The sequence below is a fragment of the Narcine bancroftii genome, chromosome 3 (genome assembly GCF_036971445.1).
Source record: "Narcine bancroftii isolate sNarBan1 chromosome 3, sNarBan1.hap1, whole genome shotgun sequence".
Taxonomy (NCBI): Eukaryota; Metazoa; Chordata; class Chondrichthyes; order Torpediniformes; family Narcinidae; genus Narcine; species Narcine bancroftii.
The window spans coordinates 204,981,274-205,000,472 of NC_091471.1; the positions used below are offsets into that span (position 1 = coordinate 204,981,274).

General features: G+C 43.1%; 1 protein-coding gene and 1 long non-coding RNA gene across 4 annotated transcripts in view; one reads left to right on the forward strand and one right to left on the reverse strand.

The window, feature by feature from the left end:
* The window catches only part of ednraa (endothelin receptor type Aa), an 85,339-nt gene extending 76,226 nt beyond the window's left edge, over positions 1-9,113 (forward strand). The window contains exons 5-7 of the mRNA XM_069926394.1: positions 1,833-1,966; positions 5,868-5,976; positions 7,897-9,113. Of these exons, the coding sequence (XP_069782495.1) occupies positions 1,833-1,966; positions 5,868-5,976; positions 7,897-8,043 (390 nt within the window). The 3' untranslated portion in view covers positions 8,044-9,113. The remainder of the gene's footprint in view (positions 1-1,832; positions 1,967-5,867; positions 5,977-7,896) is intronic.
* The window catches only part of LOC138758049 (uncharacterized), a 174,584-nt gene extending 157,902 nt beyond the window's left edge, over positions 1-16,682 (reverse strand). For 2 of the 3 annotated variants that reach the window (XR_011354096.1, XR_011354094.1), the window contains exons 1-3: positions 16,407-16,682; positions 10,122-10,309; positions 6,680-7,088 (exon numbers count right to left, since the gene is read on the reverse strand). This is a non-coding gene — a long non-coding RNA (uncharacterized lncRNA). The remainder of the gene's footprint in view (positions 1-6,679; positions 7,089-10,121; positions 10,310-16,406) is intronic. The other variant, XR_011354095.1, reaches the window with a different exon arrangement.
* Positions 16,683-19,199: the final 2,517 nt, after the last annotated feature.

Consider the following 19,199-nt stretch of genomic DNA (forward strand, 5'->3'; position numbering starts at 1 on the left):
TTTCTTTCCGCATCGGGAACAATACTGGTTCCTAGCCGGGCAGTTTTGGCATGATCGTCAGTCTGACCCACACCAGGACCCACAGTACTTATGGGGCGCCGGGCGCCTGCCACAGCGATGTTCTCCTCCCCAGCTCAGTCTGGGGCTGCAGCTGCAGTGTGAGAGGGCCACGAGGGAGGCTGGGGTAACCTGGAATCGAAGGCTTCAATGAGCAGGGCTGCAGCTTCCAGGGTTCGGGCCACTTCCACTGTCTTGGTCAGAGCGTAGATATTATCTTCCAGCTGCTTCTGCCGGATGGCCCTCGAGCGTAACCCTCGGACGAAGGCGTCCCGGATCAGCCTCTCGACCTCCTCTGCACCTACCCTGGGTTCAGCCAGACACGGTGGGGCCAACTCTCGCAGGTGTCCCAGGTAAGACTCAGCCATCTCCCCACGTTGCTGGGCTCAGGTGTTGAGGAGGTACCTTGCACAGACTGCATTCATGGGGGGGCTTGTTCAAGTTCTTGAGAGTGTCCATTGCGCTCTTGTACGTGGAGCAGCCTTTGGTCGCCTGGAAGGCGTGGGTACCCATCTTTGACCGGAGTAGGACCAGCCTCTTCTGATCTGAGTCCAGGATGCCACCTGTGTGTTGCTCGATGATTGCCTCGACCGCGTGCCGCCAGATCTCAAAGCATGTCTGGGTTTCTGGGTGGCATGGGTCGACTTCGATGCTCCCTGCACTCAGGAGTTTTTCCTTGGCAGCCATGGGAAAATTTTGTGGATTAAATTGTGGTGTGCTGTTAGCCAGAATCAGTCATGCACAAGGTAAAGTCTGTACAACAGGCATTAATCCACAAAGACTTCCACAGAGCCAGGCTGGCTGTAGCTGCAGTAAATCTGAGTGAGGATTCGGGAGGCCAGCACCAGCTTATATCCCGGAGGGTGATTGACATCCGACTGGGTGGGGCTTGATCCATTCAGGCCGACTGATTGACAGCTGGCCATGTGTTGTCCTGTCCCCTTACACTCCTGCAGGTACAGAGGTTGCCCCTGCAGTAGGCCGGTGGTGTACCACCATAAATAGGCCATCAGGCCCTTCAAACCTGCCTCACCTTTTAATATAATCATGGCTAATACAAAACTGTGAAGGATGTAAACAGGCTTTATAGGGAGAAACATTTAAATTTGGCATAGATGTGCATTACAAGAAGGAATAAGGTGAAGTTGATGGATAGAAGATTTAGTGTGGATTAGAGGAGAAACTTTTCATTCAGAGGGTAGTTGAAATCTGTAAGGGACGGTGGAGAGAGATTGTCTCACAATATTTATTTGGATGAGTACTTGAAATACCGTGATATAAAAGGTAATGGACTAAAAAAATCAGATAAAGATAGCTACCCAAATGTCCTAAGAAACACAGCAGGTCATGCAGAATCCAGAGGAAGTAAAAGGTAACCAACATTACATATACTGACAAAGGGCTCAGGTCCAAAACGTTGGTTATCTTTTACTTCCTATGGATACTGTGTGACCTTCTGAGTTTCTCCAGTACATTGGTGTATTGCACTACAACCCAGTGTCCAGCAGGGACACAATGGACATAGGCCTAGATTCTGAGTTGCATGACTCTATGAGCTATATTTCACCTATTTTACATTTCATAGGAGAGAGTTAGGATCACCTCCCTGTCACTATTCATCAGAATGACTGGTGTGGGGTTAGGTTCATCTGTTTGATAGATTGAAGCCCACATCTTACAGATATTTGGATTGAGAATTGTCTTTTTTGCTTGAGGCTACATATAAGTGGTTAATGCTCATTAAACTAAAGCTTCCTTCCCTGCTTATTTTTTAGCGTCGAGAAGTGGCCAAAACAGTTTTATTTTTAGTTGTGATTTTTGCGCTGTGTTGGTTCCCTCTCCATCTTGGCAGAATTTTAAAGAAAACAATTTACCATGAAGATGATCCGAAGAGATGTGAATTCTTTAAGTGAGTTGAACAAGTTGCATTTTCTTTGCAGAAATCTTGAATTCTCCTTCAAAGATACTGAATGAATTGTTAATATGTTCATTTGAAGTTACTTCTAACTTGGACTTGCAGGATTACACTGGACAACAAATATTTTGTTTTCTGTACACATTTGGCTATATTTTATGTATTTTGGACTGCTGATCACTAAAATTACCTAAAAAGTTTCCTATCCCGTACTGATATTTAGATATAACCAATTTTTATGATTTCCTGTCTAATTTTAAGTCTACTAGTTTATTGCCCACAAAGCAAGCTGTTTCACTCAATCCAAGCATGCCTAGGCATACACTCAGTGAAGATGCTATGCAAATGTTGTCTTGGGCCTGGACATGCTTATACAGGATAAATGGAAACAGGCTATAAAAGCAGATCACATAGATAGATGCTATGCATTACATTGATATTGCTTGAACACATGTTGATGCATATGTTCTTCAGGCAATAGGATTCCGACGGGGAATGGATTCTGGGGAAAAGTTTCAAAAATCGGATTTGTAACACAGCTCATTTGTTAAGAAATGACATTTCAGCCCATAGCTCCTGCCTCATTCTCAGATGTTACCCAAAAGAAAATGCTCTGCTTTCTGTTTCATGGGCATTTAACCATATAACCATATAACCATTTACGGAGCGGAAACAGGCCATGTTGGCCTTTCGAGTCCGCACCAGTTCACTGATTTTGTGCGCCCTCTTCAGGCATTGTTGATTTTAAGTGTAGTGTATCTTTGAGAATTTTAACATCTATCCATACATAGGTCCTCTGTACTTTGGATGTGAAATCTCATATTAAAATATTCAAAAACATTGGCTGTGTGGGAGAAGCCAGTGAGTGGCCGTGGACAATAGCTTCTCAGACTGGAGGCCTTGGACTAGTGGTGTGCTGCAGGGATTGGTGCTGGGACCAGCATAGTTTGTCATCTAGATCCACAATCTGGACAACAATGTGGTGATTGGATCAGCAAGTTTGCAGACAATACTCAGATCAGAAGCAAGGAAGGTTTTCAAAACTTGCAGAGGGATCTGGACCAGCTGGAATAAACAGCAGATAGAATTTAACATGAACAACTTATTTTCTAAAATACTTCAGGGTTGAGAGTTCACTAACCACATCTATTCTAAACACAGAATTGATAATTTAAAAAATTATATTGCCCAAAACATCAGATTCTATGTCCACTGGTTAACCTTGGCAATGGGCTATTTTTCTTCATTTGCTTGGTTTCCCTTCTGATTTAAAAATTCCTATCTGATCCTGTCACAACCTGTCCTGTTAATCTACATAACTAAAGTGCCTCATCCTGGGAATCATTTTGGTACGCCACTTCACACCTCTTGATGAACTCCAATAATGATAGCTGTTGCTCAAGATTCTAAACCTGGAACTTAAGATACAGAACATCTGAGGACCAAACTGGTGGAGCTGTTCCATAAACTCATCAAGTAACAGCCTTCATGGTCACACTCACAGTATGATACCTTGAAGACTCTTCACTTACAATCTCCACTGATAATGATAATGTTTGTTATCATACATATTATACAATGTACATCTAACATTCTAACTTGCTGCAGCTGAAGAAGTACTTTGTTACAAAATAAATTAAATGTACAAAACAGCTACTCACAGGACAGACATAAATGGCAACACCTGCAGGACAAAGAATTTCTAGCACTCAACATGAGCTCCAGAACTTGTGATGTGTCATGGCATGAGGTTAAACATGGGCAGGAAGTATTGAATCAGTGCTCCTTACCCAGGTCTCCAACATCCTACATACCACTACAATCACGCTGAATAGAATACACTCAGAACATATATGGCAGTTGAAAGATGAACATCGCCCTAAGATATCTTTTCCAAAGGCCCGCTGCTAACTAATTCCATGGCTGTGGTCTTTTATCAGATAGATGCCTGTTAAAAACACAAAAATGCTAGAGGCACTCACCAGGTCTTGCAGTGTCCATAGGAGGTAAAGATATACAACTGACATTTTGGACCTGAGCCCCTCACACCTTGAATGAGGGCTCAGGACTAAAAGTTTGCTTATATATCTTTACCTCAATGGGAGCTGTGAGACTTGGTGAATTCCTCCAGAATCTTTGCGTTTTTACTACAAACATGGTGTCTGCTTACTTTCATGCTTCAGTAGATGTCTATTTCCTACTTTCAGGTCTAAACTGTGTTGATCCAGTAAGAAACAAAAAGTGTCCGAGGCTCTGTTGACCCTAGCTTCTCTCCACAGCCAAGAGATCGAATGTGCAACACAGAGCACATGAACATGCTCTTCAGCCCAACATGTCCATGCTGACTATAATGCCAATTTAAACTGGACGTCTCCCTGCACAGTCTATCTCTCTGTTCCCTGTCTGTTCATGTGCTTGTCCAAATGCTTCTGCTTCTACCACCTCCCCAACTGCATATTACAGGCACCTACCACTCATAGTTTAAAAAAACCTTGCTCCACAAATCTCCTTTATGCTTTACCCCTCACATTTAACCCACCCCCCCCCCCACCCTGATCTTTGATATTTTCATCCTGGGTAAAAAAAAAAGATCTTAATTATCCACCTTGTCTGTGCCTATCAAAATTTAAATGAATGAATGAATGATTTATTGTATTATACAACTACAGATAGAATGAAGTCCTACTTGCAGCAACTTTCCAGGTACATAAAGCACACTAATAACAATTCAAATATAATTAACACATAGGGTGCCATAAAGAGAAAAAATATAGAAGGAAAAGAAAAAAGAATAAATAAATCAATAGATATTCACAGATGGCCAATGGTAGAAAATTGTTCTATGTCAGTAGTGCAAACAGACCTTTAGTGGTTTTAGAGTGATGTTCTGGTTAGGTAGTATTGGGAGTTTTAAGAGCCTGACAACTGTTGGAAAAAGTGGTTCTTGAACCTAGAAGTGCAGGACTTCTACACCTTCTCTCTGAAGGTAGCAGCAAGAAGAGAATGTGGCCATTTGGTATAAAAAACATAATGCTGGAGAAACTCAGCAGGTCAAACAGTGTGCTATTTGTTGCAAAGATAAAGATACATAACCAATGTTTCAGGTTTGATCCCTGTATGGCCAGTAGGATGTTGGCTGCCTTCTTGAGGTAGCTCTCCAAATCGATGTCATAAATGGGCAAGATATCAATACCTTTGATGTGTGCTGGACAACTGAACTTCTCTCCCATCTCCATTACCCATCTACTATTAAATTCTTGAACCAGCAAAACCAGTGGCCCAGCAGCTGCTGGTGCCAATAGCCATTTATACTGGAAGTTTGTTTCTCCCTTTAATACTTATGTATGTATTTATGGACAAAACAAAATAATATATTGTATTTTAGAGGAACAATGATGATCTGTTTGACAAGGATGTTATTCTTGGCCTTCCTGCATCTTCTTATAGACCACATCAGCAAAAATTTGCCAATAATATTTGCTTCATGTTGAAGACATCCAGCAAATAGTCCAAAGAATCTCAGCTAATGCAATGAATTTGGAGAGCCCAAAATGCATGCATGTTTCTTATCAAAGTTCATATTCTGCCTTCCACATTGATTTGGTGAAGATTTTTTTAATTAATTGTTGTAAAAATGCATAAATGTATGAAAGATGAGTTTCAATTTAATTTCTCTTGCTTTTTGAGCATGCTTTTCCCAAAGAAAATCATTTGGCAGAAAGATTCTCTGATGAGCTGCACCTTCAAGCCCAAACAGGCCATCTCTGTTTCAGATTAGAGAGACAACTAAGTAAATTGTTTTTCATTCAGTTGCAGCAAAAAAAAAAATAATTTGACATACTTTTATTTGCTTCATTCACGGACTGCACTAACAGTGGATTGTTCCTTTCTTTAGCTTCCTGCTAGTGTTGAATTTCATTGGCCTCAATCTAGCAACTCTAAATTCGTGTATAAACCCCATCGCTCTCTACTTCGTTAGCAAGAAGTTTAAAAATTGCTTCCAGGTAGGAACCTCATTTAAAAGGATATATTATTGGAATATGGGGTCCACCGAGTCCCAATGAGTCTATGAGTGCAGCCATACATATCAGTCTGACTAATTAATCAGGATGAATTTGTTTTCTCTATTAGTCCATGCACTGAATACACTGTTATGGTTCAAGAGAAGATATTACCAAGACCTTCATGGAATTATCAGAGATGAGCAAAAAATCCTGTCTCAAAGGGTCGAGATTTTAAAAATTATTTTCACTCTATTTCTGACCAACATATTCAGCTAAAAGACAATTACAAACATGCTTGGTTTAAGCAACCTGGATTATTTGGCATAATGTCACAAAACGTTTTCACAAGATATTGGAGCAGAAGTAGGCCGATTGGTCCATCAATCCACTCTGCCTTTTTATCATGAGCTGATCCATCCTTCCACTCAGCCTCACTCCCTGGCATTCTCAAGTCAAGCCACCTTTATTTTTCGCTCATACCATGGTCGCACAGTAAAGTCAAGGTAGCATTTCTCCAGCACCACGGAGCATATTTGCATAAATATTAGTTGAAATAGTTAAACACATAAAATATTAAGACTTAGACAGTAAATATCTATGGTACCCTCTCCCTAAACCCCTGTAACCCTTAAAGCCCTGACTTTTAATAGCCTATTTAAATTAGTATCCCTATCCATGAGGTAAAAATAAGAACAGCACTTACCAGTATTTCCATTGCCATCAGCACCAATACAATGATGAAAGTGTCCTTGGGTTTAGCTTCACTGGACTTGCAGGTCCTTGATTCTAAAGGAGGTTTGATAGGATCCAATCTCCATTGGTGAGGTCATCCTTTTCTCCAACAGAGTTTTGGGTGGCTCACATGTTGCTCCAGAGATGAAGCTGGAGTTAATTTCATTCCTGAGCCTCGTTTTATTTCCAGCATTCAACTTCTTCTCTGGAATAAGCAGGGATGCCAGGAGAAAATCTTAAAAAGCCCAGTGGAGAGCTCACCAATTGAAGTTCAGGCAGTGTGAGTAAAGGCAGTGGATGTCCAGGACAGAGGACCTCTAAACTTTCCTTGTGACCCCGAGATAAGTACTTAACTTTATTGGACTTCTTCCTGGCTTCACCTAAGGAGTAACCATAAAGCCCTGTTAATTCAAACATAATAAAGTAACAGTCTCAATTATGTCTGTAGGAAACAATTGACATATTTTGGGAAGACCTGCCAGCATGGGTGATTTGTTAAATGTTGAAAAGGTTCTGGGGGCCAGGCAGAGCTCGTGGAACACCTTCTCCCAGGCCCCACCTAGAAACTTTGGACCTCCATGGCTCCAACCCATCCTCTCTGTCCATCAACTAGCATTGGGCATGTCTTCCAAGTCGGATCTTATTCTATCCTAAGGCTTAAACAGTGCATCTTCCACCATCAGGTGGGAAGCAGAGTGCAATGAGATGTGGCAGATAAAATTACGCTGACCTCACTCTGTTCTCTTCTTCCAATAAGCTAGTCAGTTCAAGTCACTCAAAAACAGTTCCCTCGACTTTATATTTCATGCTTACATATTTCCTTTCAATGTATGCCATTTTGGTCCAGGGACTCAATGCTAGTTCATAGAGTAATCCCATTCACCCACTTATCTTCTCTGTAAACTATTCTTCATACCTATACAAGCACCTGAGAGAAACCCACACTGTCACAGGAAGAACATGCAATCTCCACTCATATACCACTGTGGTCAGGGTTGAGCCCTAGACACTGGAGTTGTGATGCAGCAGCTTTAATAGCTGCACCACTGGCTATAAGGTGTAGACATGCACATATTAATATTAATATCGATGAATATATTTTCTGACTAGTCTTTCTTCTCATTACTGTTTCTGCTGGAGGTTAAGTAGAATGCTAATGTGTTTCAATGTTACTTGTGTATTTTTCAGTCTTGTTTGTGCTGCTGTTGCCAGAGTCAAGCACTTATGAATGTGATGCCCATGAACGACACCTCCAAACATCCAAGCTTGCACTGGAAAAACCAGGAACACAATAACCCGGCCGACCGTAGCAGCCGAAAGGACAGTATGAACTGAAAGGTAGTAGTTCTTGTTGGAATTGCAAAATTAGTAGAGTTCACACCTTCCATCACGTCTCAGACTTTATGATACCCTTTGTGGTGGAACAGAAGATTCGTCATCTCAGACTCAAGAACTCTGATTGTCTGTTCCAAAGAGTTTGTTTATATATCACTATTGATTTAATTTTGTTGTGAGTATCATCAGAAAATATTCAAAATCAAATGCCATTCACCAGGCCACATGTACAGGTGGAATATTGTCTTCTTTAAGTGTCTTTAAGGACCACAAAAGATTTAAATCCACCAACACAACATTGTTTAAATTGAAAATGAAACCATTGTTTCACAGCTTCTATTGTGAGCCCATTACCTGCTGACATCCAAGATGCAAGACTTCTTCACACACATACTTTCTTCATGAAAAAAAATTGGATCCAGTAGTAAATTTTTTTTTTCTTGTGCAAAACACAGATAACATTTTTAGCAAGCATTTCCAGATCAAATTATGCCCATTGGAAATTTTACGGAGCCTCCTTGTAAAATTCACCTACGCAGGGGTGACATCTTTCTGGCATCAGTATGAAATTTCATGACATTTGTATCAATATAAACTGAGCTCTTAGAAAGCGATTAGGAGCACTGTGCAGGAATTGACAATCAGACATCAATTAAAACATCTGTATTTTGACATCGATATCTTACACATTTCTACTAGCCTCAGAGTTCAATTTTCAAGATATAACACCCTCATTATACAATTCAAAACCAAGCTGCCCTAATGCAGTATCTGAACCAAAAATCGCTGCATTTTCAGTGGGCACATTTGAGGTTACACTGCCACATAGAGGAGATCCCTATCTTGCCTCGCCTGCATTTGCCTCTTATTCATGATCACCTTTTACATTACAACAAGTAGCTGCCATGGAGAGAGTTCCATTAAGGTCCAATGAAATTAATCACTGCCACAAAGATACAACCATTTTAGCAGATATGTGTAAACTGCTGCAATACTTTATAATGTAGGTTCTCATAAATTTCAAAAGAGGATTTATTTTGTCATTAAACACTTCACACATTAAAAAAAAAGGATGAAATTCAATTTATAGGCCCCTACCTTTTAACATCTGGAATAATTTTCTCGTAGATATAACAGGTTTAGAATGGACTCAAGTTTGGCAACCCATTTGATTCAATTCAAAGGTTGACAAATAAAGAATGATATTGCCGTCCACAGAAAAGCAAACAAACATTATCTCCATTGTCACCTCTCCCTCAAAAAGCATGACAGATGTTTAAGTGATTAGTTGTAGGGAAATTGTATCCTTTTCCATGTTATGTATAACCAAATGTGATCATTATATATTGTTTAAATGGGTATAATTATTGTCAGCTTCTAGCAATGTTCATGGATATGCAAATTGATATTAATAATTCATCAGTAGCATTATCAAAAGACCAAGATTCTACACCAGTTTTTATATAACTCACAGGATTTTAAGACAACAAAATATGTCTCAGGCGAGTTCAGGCTTATCAATGTTGTAACGAATTCTGCAGGTCTCCTACAGTACAGTTGAAACATGAATACAGTTTGAATTCTTAATTCAACATGCCAAAGCTACTTCCAAACATTTTATATGCCATCTGCAGCCAATTAATTTCTGTGTGTGTTTTCGAGATTTTGAGTAGAATATATCTGACGTATTTTATAGTTGAGTAACAATTTGTGTGACGGTGATGGTTCACATCACAGAGAAGTTTGTCTTTCTACATACTTTGAATTTCAGCCACTGATCTTTGATGAGGTCAAAGTGTTGATAGTTTTACATGTTCTACAACTATTATTTACTGCAGAACTAAAATAATTGTTTTTTTTTTCATTTGATTTTCCATTAAATGTGAGATGGATGTATCTGGCCTTTGAAAACTATGTTTTGTGTAAGCAACACCAGTTTGTATTTTCCTATTTTTATACTTTTATGATTCTGACGTAACACTGATTCATTTTAACCCATACACTACAAATAGTGGATATTTCATTAATGCTTGTATGGAGATTTAACTGCCACATAGTCCTTCAGTGGATCAACATACCTGGTTCTTAAGTCCTATAACTCTGGAAAATCCAAGTTCCAACATTCATTCCGATCTAGATGTTGGTGGCCAACAGGACATCTGGCCTCAACAATCTGGGATCATAGGAATTGGCAACTTCTTCAGCTTCTGATTGCTTGACACAGAATGGATCTTGGGTGAAGTGCCATTCCACTCTGCTAAATAACCTGACAAGATGCGCAGAATAAATATCCCTCATGTGATAGCATTAACAAACCAACACATTGCTGCCTAGACACCAATAATCTCTGAAGTTTTATGCATGCTTCCCAGACATGGCTAGAGATGCTGGAGAAACTCCATGTGTCAGAGGACTGTCAACAGCCAAATGCTGAATAAAAACACAGTTCTAGTCAGTTTAAGCAGGCTCTTCAGGCTTTTGAAGCTGATTGAACAGACTCCTATGAAATCTGAGGTTGATCTTTCAAGTCTCTCTTTTAGATATCCCTCAAAATAGAGAGCAAAGCAACAAAGAAGGGTGATGTGCTCCCAGAGCAACAGGGAGTTTTACTAAAGTTAAAATGCTCCAGTATATGTTGCTGTGAAAAGAAATAACATTACATAAATTATGACATTATTTGTCATTGGAGAAAGACCAGGATCATTCATGTGGTTCATAGACAGAAGTTACCTTTTGCTCCATTGGTGTGATTTTACCTAAAAATTATTACAAGTCTGATCCATTCTGGGTGCGAGTTAATTATGCATGATTAAGTGCCAATAAAATAGCCACCTCACAACACATCTTTTGTACTTGGCTTGATAGAAAATTGTGACAGCAATTAGCATCAAATTTGAATTTACAGTCATAGCTCATATCCTATCCTTGAGACCAAAGATAAAAGTAACACTTGCAATCGGGGTGGACATTGACAGGCTGCAGCTTGGAGCACAGCAAGAGATTCTGCAAAATAATTTATTGTTCTGATTCCATGTGATAATGTAAATGTAAATAGATAGCCCATTGTGCATCATTCAATCAACACAGGAGCACCACAAAGCTGCGTGCTTGGCCCACTGTTTCTACTCTCTCTATACCCATGACTGTGTAGCCAGGCACAATTCAAATGCTATTTACAAATTTGCAGATGATACCACAGCCATTGGCAGAATCACAGATGGCACTGAGGAAACGTACAGGAGTGAGATAAATCAGCTGGTTGTGGTGTCACACAACAACTTTGCACTCAACATCAGCAAAACTAAGGAACTGATTGTGGACTTCAGGAGAGGGAAATCAGGAGAACACAAACTATTCCTCATCGAGGGTTCGGCAGTGGAAGGGGTTAAGAACTTCAAATTCCTGGGAGACAACATCTCCGATGATCTATTCTGGGGTCTCCACGTCGATGAAGAAGATTCGCCAATGGCTATACTTCGTGAGGAGTTTGAAGAGATTTGCTATGTCACCAAAAATTTGCAAATTTCCACAGGTGTACCATGGAGAGCTTTTGACTCTGTGCGTCATTGTCTGGTATGGAAGAGCCAATTCACAGAACAGGAAAACAGAAAATAGACTACAGAGAGTTATGAACACAGCCAATGCCATCTCAGGCACCAGTCTTCACTCCATTAAGGACATCTACATGAGGCATTGTCTCAAGAGAGCAGCCTCTATCCTCAAGGACCCTCACCACCCAGGCCATGCTCTCTTCACAAAGGAAGGAGGTACAGGAGTCTGAAGACAAACACCCAATGGAGCAAACACAGCTTCTTTCCCTCAGCCATCAGATTTTTGAATGGACAATGAAGCACAGATACTGCCTCACTCTTATCTTTATTGGGACCAATTTTATTTATTTATTAAATGTAATTTGTACTGTACCAATTTTGTACTGTGATACTGCTGCAAAACAATGAATTTTGTGACACATGTTAGTTACAGTAAATTCTGATTTTGATTCTCCATTTATGTTTCACAATGAAAGGAGAAATCAGTGCACTTTATTGCAGAGTCCTCTGGGGCAAAGAAGCCCAGGTGGAGAGACTGGACCTTTGCTTGGCAGTAATTTTGCGAATAAGATCCTATTTTGAAGAGCCTGAGACCCAGCCCATGGATATTACAAGAACATCTGATGATATTTTGGTTGATGTAATATTGTAACACCCCTGCATGACATACAATCAGACAAAACAGAGATTTTCCACACCACAGTGCACACACTTACACACACAATATACAGCACATAATAATTACATATGTACATAAATAAAAACACAAAACACTGGAGAAGCTCAGCAGGTCAAACAGTCTCCTTTATGTAGCAAAGGTAAAGATACAGAACCGACATTAAATACCTTTGCTACGTAAAGGAGACTGTTTGACCTGCTGAGCTTCTCCAGCGTTTTTTTTTACTTCAACCACGGTGTCTAGAGATTTTCATAATGTACCTTATATGCCTAAATATATCATTTAAAATAAATATATATAAATATTTCATAATGATTTGCTTGGTTACAATACAGGAAAGGAGATTTTATCACATTCAAGTCAGCTTTGCTCAACCTGGTCTAGAAAAGAACCATCCACAGCAATCTGCAAAAAGCCAATACCAATACTCTGGCAACCAAGAGCAGATCTCTCCACCACATCCTGCATCACTTTTGTGTGGGACCGCAAACCTGTGCTCAACCCACTCTCCCTTTCTCCTATTCATCCTAAGCTCAGTACTTACAAGATAAAACTGCCAGATAAAATGAGCGTTGCACCAATGGCAGGTAAAGATAGAAGCAAGCCAACATTTTGGACCTGAGCCCTTCTTCAAGGTATGAGTAAAAAGCAGGCAGGTACCAGAATAAAAAAGGCGGGGGGAGGAGGAAAGAAAGGGCAGGGGAGGAGCACAGGCCAACAGCCAAAAGGCCACAATTCCACATGGACAAGAGGACAGGAGAGAAAAGGTGCGAATTGATCAGGGTACAGGGGTTAGCTCTGTGAATGCAGAGCTGGAGGAATGGATAAAAATGGAAAGAGAAAGAGAAGAGCTAGAGGAAAGGAGACCCAGGGATAGGGGAAGGTGAGAAATGGGTGGGAGAGGGGCTAACAGAAACCAGAGAAGCCTGTTAATACCATCTAGTTGGAGGGTGCCATGGGAATATGAATGGGGTGGTCAAATATTGGCCACTGGGAGATCCCCGCTATTGCGACGGACAGAACTGAAGGTGTGTTCAGTCGCACTGATGAAGAGGAGACCACAAATGGAGCACTGATTGCAGTAGATGACTCTTGCAGATTCACAAGTGAAGTGTTGCTTCACTTGGAAGGACTGTTGAGGCCTGAATGGTGGAGAGGGAGGAGGTATAGGTGCAAGTGAAGCATCTCCTGCAGTCACAATTGGGACAATTGGTGGGGAGGGAGGAGTGGTCAAGGCAGTCATAGAGGGTGTGGTCCTTGCAGAAGGCGGAGAGGGGAATATATGTCTAATGGTGGGATCACAGCATTCTCAGAGGGTGAGCATTCAGAATTTGTGGACCATGTGGGGACTAATGACATAAATAGGAGTAGGGATGTCCTGAGGAGGAGAATATAGAGAGTTAGGAAAGAAGTTGAAAAGCATGACCTCAAGGGAGGTAATCTCGGGATTTCTACCTGTGTCACATGCCAGTGATGGTAGGAATAGGAAGTTGTGGCAAATGAATGCATGGCTGAAGAGTTGGTGCAGGGGGCAGGGATTCAGACTTGTGGATCATTGAGATCTCCTCTGGGGAAGGTCTGAACTGTGCAAAAAGGACAGGTTGGACTTGAAGTGGAGAGGAATCAATAACCTGGCAGGAAGGTATGCTAGAGCTGTTGGGAAAGGTTTGGCAGGGGGATGGAAAGCAGAATATAAGAGCAGAGAATAGAGTAGTAGGTCAAAAGCATGATGCTATGTGTTCTGAGTTTGTGAGAAATGATAGCAGGAGAGCATATATATAATTGTTTTCAGAGGGTTTGAAATGTCTCTATTTCAATGCTTGGAATAAAGGAGATGAACTTAAGAGCATGGTTAGTACATGGAGTTATGATGTTGTCGCCTTTACAGACACTTGGCTGGCAAAAGGGCAGGATTATCTGATGCAGGTACCAGGGAGTAGGTGTTTTAAAAGGAATAGGATAGGAGGTAAAGGGGGAGGAGCATTACTGCTCAGGGATAATATCACGGCTATAGAAAGGGAGGTCGCTGAAGGTGGAGTGTCTACTGTGTGGGTGTGAGTGGAAGTCAGAAATAGGAAGGAACCAATCACTGTACGAGGAGTAGTCTACTGGCCCCCAAAGAACCTCAAAACACCAAGGAACAGATAAACAGGCAGATTTTGGAATGGTCCAGGAATACAAGGCTGTTGTTATGGGAGACTTCAATTTTCCTATTATTGACAGGCATTCCTGACTGCAAGAAGGATGGATGTGTATCCAAGGATTCTTGACATAGCATGTGGACCAGCTGTCAAGAGGAGAGGCCATACTGGATCTGGTATTGGGTAATAAACTTGATCAGGTGATAGACCTCTCGGTGGGGAAGCATTTTGGTGAGTGTGACCACAACTGCCTGAGATTTAGCACAGTGATGGACAAGGTTAAAAGCAGACAAAATGAGAAACTATTTAAGTGGGGAAGGGATAATTACATGGGAATGAAGCCAGAACTAACTAAAGTAAATTGGAACCAGAGCATAGGGCTATGTTCAGTTATTTAAAAGTGTGGATGAAAAAGAGGAACCTTGGGGACCAAATACATATATCCATCAAGGTCGCCATGCAGGTTGATAGGATCATTAAGAAGTCTATGGGCTGTTGGGATTCATTAATAGGGGGGTTGAATTCAGGAGTAGAAAGGTCATGTTGTAAATCTACCAATCTCTGGTGAGACCACACTTAGTATTGTGTTCAGTTCTGGTCACCAATTTATAGGAAGGATGTGGAAGCTATGGAGAAGGTGCAGCAGAGATTTACCATGATGTTGCCTAGAATGGTAAATATCAAATAAGGCAAGGCTAACAGAGCTGGGACTTTTCTCTTCAGACCGAAGAAGGATGAGAGGAGACTTAATTGAGGTCTCCAGATTCTTAGAGGCATAGATAAGGTGGACTGTCAGTGTATTTTTCCCTGGAGAGGAATAGCAAACACCAGGGGACATTTCTACAAAGTGAAGAGAGGAAAATTTAGGGTTAAGTTTTTTACAGAGTTGTGGGTATCTGGAATGCTTTTCCAGGGATGATGGTGGAGGCTGAAACATTAGGGGTATTTAAAAGATTCTTAGGCACATGGATGAAAGAAAAATAGAGGGTTATGAGGTAGGAAGGGTTTAGTATGGTTTATTTTGGTGGGAATATACAGGTCAGTGCAACATCAAGGGCCCAGGGGCCCATACTGTGCTGTAAGTGTTCTACATTCTATAGCATGTACCCAGGGCTACCACTTTGACTTGGAGAAAGTGGGATGAGTCAAAGGAGAAGTTATTGAGGGTGAGGATGAGTTCTGCCAGCCAGTGGAGGGTGGTGATGGAGGGGGGTCTGTTGGTCAAGAAAGACACAGAGGACTTTGAGGCCTTCAGTAGGGCGGGTAGAGATGTATAGTAATTGGCTGCCATAGTGAAAATAAGGCCATTGAGTTCAAGGTACTGGAAGCTGTTGAAGTGATGGAGGGCATGTGAAGTATCGCAGATGTAAGTGGGAGGGACTAGACTAGGAGGAACAAAACAGAGTCAAGGGAAGTGGATACCTGTTCAGTTGGACAGGATCATGTCAAAACAATGGGTCTACTGGGACAATTAGATTTGTGGATTGTGGTGAGTAAGTACAACTGGGTAGCGCAGGAGTGGGAAAAAATAATGCCGGAGGCTGTGGAAGGGAGAAGACCAGAAGTCATGAGGTCATGTGATGGTGCTTGAGACAGTGACTTGTATGTTTTTTGATGGGATCTTATTCAAGGGGTAAGTAAGAGGAGATGTCTGAGAGCTGTTGTCTGGCCTTGGCAAGGTAGAGGTCAGTGCACCATACCACAATAGCACCATCCTTGTCTATGGGTTTGATTGAGGTTGGTATTGGTGCAGAGAATATGGAGGACAAAGTGTTCCGAGGAGGTAAGATCAAAATAAGTGAGGGAAGTGATGATGTTAAGACAGCTGATGTTGATACAACAGTTGGAACAAGCCTTTTGCTTGTTGGCCAGTGATCTTCTCCTTGCCCTTTCTTCCCTCCTCTCCCAGCCTTTTTATTCAGGAGTCTGTCTGTTTGTTGCTCAAACCTTGAAAAGGGGCTCAGGCCTGAAATTTTGGTTATATGTCTTTACCTCCAAGAGCTGCTGCAAGACCAGCTAAATTCCTCCAGCACATGTTTTTTTTCACAATCACAGCCGTTGCATATTTTCGTGTTTCACACAAAAAAAAAATCAGCTCAAATTAACATTTGGCAACATAGGGCAAACTGCTCTTAAATGCCTGGGAGCACCTGTTCTGAGTGCTTACAATTAACTTTGTGGACAACTTTAAGGTGTCCCTTAAGCCTCCTATCATAGGTTTGCACTGTGGCGGTGTGAGCAGTGGAAGAATCACAGCCACCATGTTGAGGGTCGTTAATGACTGCTTTTATTCAAATTCAGCCCAGCCCTTTAAGGGAAGTATGTGATCAGTCACCTGGTGCATTGTGACATCATAATCACTGCCCAGGGCTTGCGCTGGAAGGGATGCTGGAATCAGAGAGAAACCTCTGATGACGCCATTTCCTCATGGCTGCCCTGCCACGTGGCAATACAAGTGGGGCTGGTTCACCATGAGGATGTGCACCGCCACACAACCCCCCCCCCCCACCAGAACCGGCTAATCATCCGGTTGCTTTGGCAGCTGGCCCTGGCGCTTGGCCACAGCTGTCTGCACCGGCAGTGATAAGTCCAGATGAGCCACCTTCAGGCAGTCCACCATAAAAAGTTCCTCTCTCCCCAAAACGTCCAGGGTGAAGGTTCCGGCAGACCGGTGTATGGCCCCTCGTACGATCGCTGTAATGGTGCACCTTATGGTCCCATCCTAACAAAAATGAACTGGGCCGAGTCAAGCTCTTTGGGGAGATGAAACGGTCAGATGCCGTGACATGCCGGGGATGGGGGAGCTAGGGAGGCCAGTCGCCTGAGTAGGTCTGGAGCTTGACCCCCACAGGAGCTTCACCATCTGAGTCCACAGGGTAGATGTGAACTGCGCCCCTTTGATGCTAGTGATGGCGCTGGGATTCCAAAACGGGCTGACCAAAATCCTGGCGCACATCTCCACGGAGGCCTCCTTGATCGGGACAGCCTCCAGCCACCTTGTGGCTTGATCCACCACAGTGAGAAGGTAACGAGCCTCCTTGGACACCAGCAGGGGCCTGACAACATCAACATGGAAGTGTTGGAATCTGCAAACCGTCGGGTTGAAGTTCTGGATGGGGGCTTGCGTGTGTTACTGGACCTTGGAGGTCTGACACCTGGTAGAGTTCCTGGCCAGTTCTGCCACCTCCTTCTTCAGCCCATGCCACACAAACTGCTCCACGACCATCCGCATGGTTGTCTTTATCACTGGGTGAGTGAGGTCATGGATCAGACTGAAGAATTCACCCTCCAGTGTGGCAGGACCACCGGGCACAGAGCAATTGAGTTTGAGGCACGAGATGGCGGTCCGCAAGCCTGTTTCTCCACATCGTTCCTCTGTGCCTGAGCCAGTTGCTCATAATCCAGGCCTGGTGCAAGAGTGTTGATGGTTGGATGGGAGAGCACATCCACCACTACATTGTCCCTGCCGGCCCTGTATCAGATGTTGTTCATGAACTCAGACATGTACGAGAAGTGGCACTGCTGTCTGGTGGACCACAGATCCTTGGCCATCGCCAGTGCTTGAGTGAGGGGCTTGAGATTGTGAAGGCTGTGAACTGCCTGCCCTCGAGAAAGTAGCGGAAATGGCGAATGGCCAAATATAGCGCCAGGAGTTCCCGGTCAAAGGCATTGTATTTGAGCTCAGGCAGGCACAGCTGCTTGCTGAAAAAGGCCAGAGGGCGCCATTGTCCATCAAGCCACTGTCCACTGCTGTAGCTGAGGTGTCAACAAAGAGCACCGCATGCGCCTCCGGCTGCAGGTGCACCAGCAGCGTGGTGCTGGCTAGAGCCTCCTTTGTCATGATGAAAGCCCTGTCTGCCTCCTCTGACCATGATAAAGTATTTTCCTTGGTGGCCATGGCGCGAACAATGGGTGCATGGTGTTCACGGCTCCGGGGATGAAACGATAGTAAAAGTTCACCATTCCCGCGAACTCTTGGAGGCCTTTCAGGGTGGAGGGTTTGGGGAATCGTTGAACAGCTGCAACCTTCTCCGGCGCCGGTGCGGCCCCAGCCACTGAAATAGTGTGCCCCAGGAACTGAAGAGACTCCTTGCTGAACTGGTATTTGGCCGCGTTGACCATGAGGCTGAAGTCCGCCAGCCAGGCAAAGAGTGTGCGGAGTTGGGCTTTGTGTTCATTGCGGTTGCGACTGGCAATGAGAATATCGTCCAAGTAAATGAGCACAAAGTCCAGGTCTTTTCCAATCGCATCCATGAGGTGCTGGAACATTTGGGCTGCGTTCTTTAGACCAAAGGGCATACGCAAGAACTTGAAGAGGCCAAAAGGGGTGATAATGGACATCTTACCCACGTCGTCTGGATGCACCGGGATCTGATGGTATCCTTGCACAAGGTCCACTTTGGAGAAGACCTGTGCACCGTGGAGGTTGGTGGAGAAATCCTGTATGTGGGGGACCGGGTACCTGTCAGGGGTGGTTGCATCATTCAACCAACAGAGTCCCCACATGGTCTCCAGCCCCGGACGATTTTGGGACCATATGGAGTGGCAATGTCCAGGCGCTGTCCGAGCGCTGGACGATTCCCAGTTCCTGGAGCCTGGAGAACTCCTCCTTTGCCTGCTGGAGCTTCTTGGGCAGCAGCCATCTGAGTCTAGCATGCAGCGGGGGGCCATGTGTGGTGATGTGGTGGAAGACCCCATGGTGGGGCAGGGCGGTGTTGAACCGTGGCTCTAGGATATTGGGGAATTCATGGAGAATCGCGTTGAACTCGTCCCTGGTGGTGGCTA